Genomic DNA, 10,024 nt, shown 5'->3' on the forward strand with positions numbered 1-10,024 from the left:
TTCTTGCCAGAAACGCATGACAAGTGTGGTCGTCCTCATTGGCTCGAAATGACTACAGAGTCAACGCAATGCTTCTATATGTTCTCTTGTCAACGTCAATTTCATGGGCCATCTGCTGTCCGTCGCTCGCCCGGCCAGGTGACCCTTGCCCTACCACGACCCTCTCCGGTGGCTGGCCATTACCTGAGGCTGAGACCTGCCATTGGCAAAAAGGAAAGACAAAAATAGAAAAATTTAAAATAAAAAGGAAAAAAAATCAGAAATTTTTTTAAAAATTGTGCACGTTAGTGTTGGTATCTGCCACATAGGACGGCCGTAATAGCTTGAACCCCACGTTAGTATTTTCCGATCAAAATTGGCGATGAACTTAATTGGCAAAAGTGAAAAGGTTTAGGATTGAATGCAACAAGTACAATACGCTTACGACTTTTTTGGTAATTTTTCCAAAGGAGGGCGCACTTTTTATCTATTCTATTGATTGAATACATCTAAATATACATTTGAACTTACATTCTTCGTATCCAATTCTATATATATTTATATTTATATTGATAAGTAACAGACATTTGAGGATGACTAACTAAACTAATGCTAATCAATTGAATGAGGGCCGTTTGGCTCGCCTCATGACGTTCATAGAGGAAAAGAAGAGTGTCATGTGACGAGCACAAGAGTGGGCATTCTCTTAGCTAAGTTTCTTCCCAGTGTACATCTACATTATGTGTTGCCAAGCACAATTTGCATTTCCAAAAATTTCTTTAGCATAAAGTCCTTTACATTTCCCCAAAGCCTTTTCCAAAAAGTCAAATCATACGCAACCTAACAACTTTATGTGGAATTACTTTTCTGGTAAGATGTGGGCTCATAATCTAGGCTTGAATTTGGGCTAATGGCATATACCAAACATGGGCCTCCGACCTGTTCACTGTATGCTTGGCCCGCGAAGTCAAAATTTAACTATATCCTGTTGTCACGCCTAATTATGTAATTTATGAAATTTTGAACAATCGTCGCAACTTCCTTTTTTCTCTAATTTTTGGCAAAGTTGAAGAGGACGGATTTGAAAACAACCAACAACATCATTCTAAGGTTTCTTTATAACCATGTTTGCTTTCTAACACGTGTTAACAAGAACTAGGAGATAAGGGATAATGCTAAGTATGCACCGATGAGCTTATCGGTCTAGATCTAGGGCTAATATTTTTCCACATGATCCATTCACATTGCACGCGGCTGACCGTGTTAGTATGAAACCATATTGTGTTCCTATAAAAGCAAGCCAGTCATTTATGCATGAACTATTGACATACCGTGTCCGGATCAATCCTTTTAATCCATTTTATGACGTGCTTAATCATATTATCTTAACATACTTCTTGTACTTATAGGACACGCTTAGATGCATGTAGCTATGTTTACGTGTACTTGAACATATTTTCACAAAATTAAATATAAAAGTTTATAGCCGAAGCGGTCAAATATGTTGTTTCATCACCCAAATTTGACAATATATGAAGACAAATTGTTAGTTCTACCTTCCAATATGCCACATCATTATTAAAATTGTTTGAATGTCTTCTCGTAGTCTGTCATATCACTTAATTTATTACTTTTATATAGTCATGGTAAACTTAACACTACTTAATATTAAGACAAACAGCTTTAAGTGGCCGCACTTGCCTTTTGAAAAGCCAAATAAGCTTGTTTATGCTATGATTCTTAAGGTGTTTGCTTTGAGGAAGCACGACACTTCAAGAGCAGCTCATTTGGAGCAACAAATGATAGTTTTCATGATTGATAGCTTGAAAATTGTGCGCAGACAAAAGTTTCTAATTATTGCAAAGAGACTGCTTTCCTAATTCCATTTTGGCTTTTTATTGTTCCTTTTGAAAAGCCAGTTAAGCGTGTTTATGCTATGCTTCTTGAGGTGTTTGCTTTGAGGAAGCACTACTCTTCAAGAGAAGCTCATTTGCGGTAACAAATGATTGTATTCATGACTGACAGCTTGAGAAGTCTTGGGTGGTGCAAAGACGAAAGTTCCTAATGATTGCAAAGAAACTACTTTCCTAATCCCATTTTGGCGTTTCATTGTTCCTTTTGAAAAGCTAGATAAGCATGCTTATGCTATGCTTCTTAAGGCGTTTGCTTTGAGGAAGCACTACTCTTCAAGAGAAGCTCATTTGCAGCAACAAAAGATCGTCTTCATAACTAATAGCTTGAAGTCTTGGGCAGTGCAAAGATGAAAGTTTCTAACAATTGCAAAGAGATTGCTTTCTTAATCCCATTTTGGCTTTTCATTGTTTCTTTTGAAAAACCAGATCGCTGCTCTTCAAGAGAAGCTTATTTGCCGTAACAAATGACTGTATTCATGACTAACAGCTTGAGAAGTCTTGGGTGGTGCAAAGACGAAAGTTCTTAATGATCGCAAAGAGACTACTTTCCTAATTCCATTTTAGCGTTTCATTGTTCCTTTTGAAAAGCCAGATAAGCGTGTTTATACTATGCTTCTTAAGATGTTTCCTTCAAGGAAGCACTACTCTTCAAGAGAAGCTCATTTGTAGCAACAAAAGACCGTCTTCATGACTGATAGCTTGAGAAGTCTTGGCCAATGCAGAGACAAAAGTTCCTAACATTTATGCAAAGGCAATGGGGCAAAAGCTACCCCACACACCCTTAGTATACTTAGCACTATCTTTTCTTTTTCTTTTTTTTTTCCTTTTTACGATTATCACCTAAAGTTTGTTGTATGTATCTTTAGGGCTTAACCTGTTGTTGGACACTACAGCCCAAGCGGATCCGGGTCAAAACGGACCATATGGAGAAGCCCATAGAGTGGAGCCCATTTGCTGCCAATCGTGGGCCCATCGCTAGAAAAGAAGAGAATCGATATAAAGAACTTACAATTAATAATTAATAAAGAAAAATAATAAAGAATTTTGCACCATTGAAACTTGAAAGTAAAGAAAATAAAGAAATTCTTTTTCCCATTTCACCATAGAATCAACATATCTGGTTTTTTTTATCTTTCCTGTACAACCCCACAAAAAGCCCTATAAAATCTATATGGAATCCTAAGAACAAAAAAATTACAGCTATCTTCGGACCTGACTATAGTATGACTCCTAAAAATAAATTTCACAAACTTAGGTCCCAAGGGAAATGAAAAAAAGAAATCATCATTTCCTCCCACTATGCTTTCACAAACAAAAAAAAAAGAAAATCTTGTCATATGTCACATACACTTTACCTACTCACTCCTTTCGGGAATTCTACGGCCCAACGTTCCCCGACCGATCATCTCCTGGAATTGATTCATCGACTCCTGTCTCTGCAATCTCATGTCTTCTTTGAACTTGTTAATAAATGCTTCGACTCGACAGTTCAAATCGTCCGGACTTAGCTCCTTCCTCAACTTAATGGGCGAGAGGGGCGGCTGCCGATTGGTCCGATCCCTAAACGTCGCTGATTTTTGCATCGAAGGTGGCGGCGGCAACAACGACTCCGGCAAGCTGATCTGATGGTCGATGTCGTCCGGTTTCATGTGCCGTGTCATCGACATCGCCGCCCCCACCGCCGCCCCCGCCGCCACCGCCGCCCCCTCCTTCTCCTCCATTATCGCTTTCCAAACTGTCTCCATGTTCTCGTTCGATCTTCTTAAAGCTTTGCCCCCTTTACTTAATACAAAGTGAATTACATTAATACAAAAAATTAAATCTCATGAAAAAAAAGCGATATTATGTGAACATGTTAACTTGATTTCATAAATCCGTTGACCGAAATATCCAAAGACACAGTCCCGTCATCCTCGTCGCTTTCTTGTTCGTACGTAATGCGAACTTCGAAATTCATATCACCTCACTTTCGCCCTTCTTACCTTGCAGGTGGTCGCCGCCGGCGGCTTTCCGGCGAACGAGCCTCGGCGGAACCAGAGCTTTCCCCGATGAGTCCACTCGCCTCCGCCGCGCCGACGCGGACCTCCCGAACGCCACCTTCCTCCCCCCTTCGCAGTCACCGTTGTATCCATCTTCGCTGCCGGAGCCCCTGCCATTCCCCGGCGCCGCCACCACCACTACCCTCTTCTCCTCGAAATCCTTAGACTCGTTGAACGGCGATGCCGCCACCATGGCCTCCATCTCCTCCACAACCGCGATCGTGATCGTCTCCGGCTGCGCGCGGCCGAAGTACCCGGAGGTGGCGGCGATGATGACGTTGACGACGAGGAAGAGGTACGGATGCCTGAACCACGAGAGGAACCAGCCCAGCACGGGAGGCAGCCGAGGACCCAGAGGGCCGGAGATCGATGGAACAGCGGCCCCGAGAGCGACCATGGCGATGGACACCGCACAGGCCGACACGAGCAGGGCTTTGAGGGACGCCATCAAGGCGATCGATGACACCATCTCGTAGATTGTTTTGCAGCGAAGTACGAGAGTGCGAGCTTGCGAAGTGAAGTTTTCAGTGATGAGAGCATCGGTGGGGAGTTCAGTAGAGCTAGAAATAGACGAAGACGAAGACGAAGCTTCGGCTTCGGGGCGATTTGGAGCCGTCCGATTGGATCCGACGGTGGGCGTGGGCGAGTGCGGTTGCGTGGCTTCCTGAGGACCCCGCACTGGGCCCACCCGCCTTCTTTTCCTTAAAAAAACAAAATAGCGACTTCCTTGTCTTTTGACAAGTCGTAGCAAGAAGGACGAGAAAATTCAATTGAATGGTGACCGCCAGTCAATTGATTAGGAGGTGAGAATTCGACATCTCGGGTTCAATCTCTTTCGATTTTAATTGCAAGATAAGGGAATCTTTGTAAGAATATTAATCGGGTCTAGAAATTCAAATGCTCGACTGAAAAATACGAAGAGATTGTCGAATCAGCGTCGAGTCGACTAACTTTAAAGGCGATAAAATGTAATTATCGAATCGTATTTCGACAGAAGAAACTCGTCGGTCCTGATGATTCCTATCATCGATGGCGATATGCCAAATTAATCGAAGTTTAAATATATGAAGTGTTTGTTTATCGATTCCCTCTTATTCTTTTTGAGCTTCATGATGCTAGTGGAGTAGCATAATCTAATTTTCGATTTTAGTGCATTTTAAGAAGTCAAAATTATATAATAATTGCATCATCGGTATTATCAAGTGGATTTAAGCCGAGCTCAAACTTGCGTGAAGAGCGCACATGTAATTCACTAAATCAAGCCCGTTCGTTAAAACAGCGAAGCTCCCATTGAATTTGAGACGACCGTTGGGTCTTGCCTCGTCAAGCTACTCGACTTCAAAACAATTCACTAACCTACTTAAATCGGCTTAGTCACAATTTGAATTTGGCTGAACGGATTTATCAAGCTAAGGAGGAGTATAATCTGTATGTGCAGAGAGAGAGAGAGAGAGGGGGGCTCGAAAAAGCAAATAAATAAAATCGAAAAGCCAAAAAAGTAAAAAAAGAAAAATACCACCAAAAACTCCAAACTATGCTACTTGTGACAAATTTACCCTGAATTTTTTTTTGTGATACGAAAAAATCCCAAACTACGCTACTTGTGACACATTTACTCCACAATACTTTGGCCAATGGGCATTTTCGTCTTTTTTCTTTTTCTATTTGTTTTTCCTTCTCTCTTCCCTCCGCCGGCTATGGCGGAGGGAAGCCGGCGAGAGCCCCCGCCCGCCCAGGCGAGGGCAACCCTCGCCGGCGCTGGGCGAGGGTTGCCCTCACCTGAGTCGGAGTAGGGCGAGGGCAGCCCTCGCCGGCTTCCCTCCGCCATAGCTGGCGGAGGGAAGAGAGAAGGAAAAAAAAAATAGAAAAAGAAAAAAGACGAAAATGCCCATGGGCCAAAGTATTGCGGAGTAAATGTGTCACAAATGGTATAATTTGGGATTTTTTGTGTCACAAAAAAAGTTCAGGGTAAATTTATCACAAGTGGCATAATTTAGGATTTTTGGTGGTATTTTCCCAAAAAAATAAGAGAAAGGAGAGGCTCCAAAAAGCAAAAAATAAATATAAAATCGCTTTACGTGTTAAGAGACTCCAAAAAGCAAAGAAAAAAAAATAAAAAAAAGGGTATTGCTTTATGTGTTGAGTTTAAGACTTCTTGATTATGTATGTGCAAAGCAGGTAGCCTTTTCTAAACGGCCATTCGATTGAGGCCGTCATTCGTGGAGCCTACCATTTCGGAAGCATAAGACGGCATCCCCTTAGTTCATTTGAACAAATTGGGGAGACATAGCTCGTGATCATTGATCCTGTAGTTTTGTTGGGGGTGTCGGGAGATTTTTCAGCTTAGGAGTTGAAAATCAACTGCTCGTATGTCATCAACTTCTTGCGAAACTGCTCTGGATGAGAGTCACTTGTACATACCAAAAATCTCGGTTCAACCGGTTAATGGGGCTAGAAGGGCATTTAGTGGTCTTGAGGTAACCAGGGATTCCACACGGTTACTTTGGATTTTTTTTTATTATAAAAAGAGGGTCTCCTGTAGCTATTATTAATTATTTTTTTTGCCAAGTTACTGATAATTGAAAACTTGTAAGAAGATCTCATGGAAGATTCGTGCAATTATTAACGAGGAGACCATTGGGATTTGGACATATGAGTGAAATGTTTCATTAGGTGAAAACCCAGGATTAAGCATAGATTTTAGATAGAACAAGTAGAGAAAAATCGAGCAAGGAAAGCGTCGGTTTTAAGAAAGATATATTTATGAGTTGAATTTTCCATAACAGATTTATAAATCCACCATTTCAAGCAACTTTTTGGCATGCGGTTGCCGTATCCTCTTAAATGAACTCGGTGTCTAAAATAAATGAATGATGGCAACCGCTATGCTTAGCATGCCTCTACATCAAACCCATGCGGTACGGTCAATCAACTCGGGTCATTATAAACAATATCGAAGCGACATCCTTACTGAATCACGCCAGGAGGAGCGTCCTTAGGAAAACGGGCGTATATTAACATGCAAATTATACCTAATTAGGATTGACAATCAAATAGCACATAGAGCAAGAAATCTCTATCTAAGATTGAATAAACCAATCTTAAAAATTGAAATTGCGAGATTCCTCGAAACTCACATCAAATGTTGACAGCGAAATTTGCTAAGGAGAAACATGGCATTCCATCGCCCACAGTGTTTGGACACTGTCTTCTTGCCAGAAACGCACGGCAAGTGTGGTCGTCCTCATTGGCTCGAAACGACTATAAAGTCAACGCAATGCTTCTATATGTTCTCTTGTCAACGTCAATTTCAAGGGCCATCTGTTGTCCGTTGCTCGCTCGACCAGGTGACCCCTGCCCTACCACAGCCCTCTCCGGTGGCTGGCCATCACGTGAGGATGAGACCTGCCATCGGTGAAAAGGAAAGAGAAAGATAGAAAAATTTAAAATAAAAAGGAAAAAAAATCAATTTTTTTTTTAAAAATTGTTTATGTTAGTGTTGGTATGCCATATTGGACAGCCAGCATTGACTGAACCCCACGTTAGTGTTTTCCGGTCAAAATTGGCTGAATGGACTTAATTGGCAAAAATGAAAAGGTTTAGGACTGAATTGACACAAGTGCAATAGGTTAACGACTTTTTTGGTAATTTTTCCAGAGGAGGGCGCACTTTTTGTCTATTCTATTGATTGAATACATCTAAATATACATTTGAACTTACGTTCTTCGTATCCAATTCTTGTTGTCGGCTAAGTTCGTATACCAGAAATTAAAATCAAACGTTAGGAAAACTAACCTGAAAGCAGTACAACCAAATAAGCAGAATGTTGATCCGAGCCCAACGAAATAACGTCGTGTCCTTAAGACGAATTTGGCCCCTCAATCAGTACCCGAGGATATTGGACAATCGTCTCCCAAGATAGAATGGATCTCGTTCCTCCGAAGCGGTACGTATTCGGAGGACTCCTACGAACGCAATTTTGCAGAATAATCACACAAAATGACAATGATGAAGTGAATATGCGTAGAGAATGTCTCACGGGAATGCCGATGTCACGAAGTATCCTTTTATCGAACTAACTATTCAGTCATATTAAAGTGGCGAAAATGAAGAGTTACGAGGGTTCGTGAACAGTAGCGAAGGCCCGAACCTCACGAACAGACATGTTTGTTTGTCCAAAAAATAAATAAATAATTAATTTCTAACAACGTGTCTGTTCGGAAAAAATAAAAAACCGATAGAGAATGGACCCGGAACCGAGCCGACCGGCGGACGGCGGCGGCGGCGGCGCGCGCGCGGGGGGGGGGGGGGGGGAACCGACCTAGCTTGGCGTAGGTCCTCTCCCTTCCACAAAAGTGGGGTACCCCTTGGGGCCCAAACCTATTTGTGAGGCTCAACTATTTGAACCCATCTCCCATCTCTCTTCTATTCAATGTGGGACACTTTCATCCACACACTTTTCATTCAATTCTCTGGGATTTGGATGCCAAAATCCCAACAATTCCCCACATGAATGAAAAGTTCTGATATCATGACTCTTCGTGTATGCATGAAATGCAAAGTGCGATTATTCTATGAGAAAACGTTGCATCAGGATAAGTAGTCTGAGACTTTGAACTTTCCTTAGTGAAACCTATCGGACTTACTCAGTCAATCAGTAGACTTGATGTCTTTGAACTGTCGACCTTTGGTGTAAGCCTAGACAATAGAAATCACACAACTGTTTCTCGAACAAAATTGGTTCTCACTGTTGTGTTCGTTTTGGCCATGAACACCGCCTGGTCTCATGAGTGTTTTAGAGAATTCGGCCTTTTCAATTCTCACAGAAGCAGCCCTCACTTCACACTCACATAGGTGATTTCTGAACATATAGTATATCACATACTCAATTCAGAATCATTAAAAGCCTTTGCTTAACCTTCTCATATTAGTACTGTCTTCATTCGGGAATGAGTAAACAATTTGACAGTACTTTACACTGTCTTCATAACTTAGTTGTCCCTTTGAACCTAGATATTGGGATCTCCAGTCAACTAGGTAGGGTTTGCGCTATGATGACTTGTTTATAGGCCTTAAACCCATTCCCCTTGATGTTTTCGCAACCATCTCTCTAGTTAGGCCTTTTGTCAATGGATCCGCAACATTATCTTTTGACTTTATATAGTCAATGGTGATAATTCCACTAGAAAGAAGTTGTCTTACTGTTTCATGTCTTCGACGTATGTGTCGAGACTTACCGTTATACATGACATTCCTTGCTCTTCCTATTGCCGCTTGACTGTCACAATGTATACAAACAGCGGGCACTGGTTTAGGCCAATTAGGAATATCTTCCAAGAAATTTCGAAGCCACTCTGCTTCTTCACCGGCTTTATCCAAAGCAATAAATTCTGATTCCATAGTGGATCTAGCAATACAAGTTTGTTTGGATGATTTCCAAGACACTGCTGCTCCCCCAAGTGTGAATATATATCCACTTGTCGATTTTGTGTCTTTAGTGCCGGTTATCCAATTTGCATCACAGCATCCTTCAAGTACCGCTGGATATTCTGTGTAATGCAAAGCATAATCTTGAGTATGCTTTAAGTAGCCCAATAAACGTTTCATAACTTTCCAATGATTTTCATTTGGACTAACTGTAAATCGACTTAGCTTGCTCACAGTACAAGCTATGTCCGGCCTAGTACAGTTCATGACATACATTAGACTGCCTAGTATACTAGCATACTCATTTTGAGCATTACTTTCACCAGTATTCTTTGAAAGATGTAAATTAACATCTATCGGAGTCTTTACTGGTACAATATCTAGATTCTTGCACTTTCCAAGAATCGTCTCAATATAATGGGATTGTGATAGAGCTAATCCTCCATATGTTTTATGGATTTTAACTCCTAAAATAACATCTGCAACCCCCATATCTTTCATATCAAATTTACTTGTGAGCATGCGTTTGGTCGCCTTAACAACCTCACTATCGCTGCCCATTATAAGCATGTCGTCTACATATAAGCACAAAATGGCAAAACCATTATGAGTGTTCTTAACATATACACATTTATCACACTCATTAATCTTAAAACCATTCGACAA

General features: G+C 41.3%; 1 protein-coding gene across 1 annotated transcript; it reads right to left on the reverse strand.

Annotated features, from left to right (window-relative positions):
• Window positions 1-3,247: 3,247 nt before the first annotated feature.
• LOC130140433 (uncharacterized) lies at window positions 3,248-4,415 on the reverse strand. The gene is made up of 2 exons (XM_056319792.1): window positions 3,875-4,415; window positions 3,248-3,669 (listed from the first exon to the last, which is right to left on the reverse strand). Exons 1-2 carry the CDS (start codon window positions 4,398-4,400, stop codon window positions 3,248-3,250), a joined length of 948 nt encoding a protein of 315 aa, XP_056175767.1. The 5' UTR covers window positions 4,401-4,415.
• Window positions 4,416-10,024: the final 5,609 nt, after the last annotated feature.

This window comes from Syzygium oleosum, unplaced genomic scaffold (genome assembly GCF_021117445.2).
Source record: "Syzygium oleosum isolate NSW1041296 unplaced genomic scaffold, Sole_v2.1 Sole_v2.18, whole genome shotgun sequence".
Classification (NCBI taxonomy): Eukaryota; Viridiplantae; Streptophyta; class Magnoliopsida; order Myrtales; family Myrtaceae; genus Syzygium; species Syzygium oleosum.

Bases quoted from the DNA above. Each gene is read 5' to 3' on its own strand.
- LOC130140433 (XM_056319792.1), bottom strand. From the start codon at position 4,400: ATGGTGTCATCGATCGCCTTGATGGCGTCCCTCAAAGCCCTGCTCGTG. The intron at 3,670-3,874 runs GTAAGAAGGGCG...TATTAAGTAAAG, and splicing joins CGGCGGCGACCACCTGCAAG to GGGGCAAAGCTTTAAGAAGA.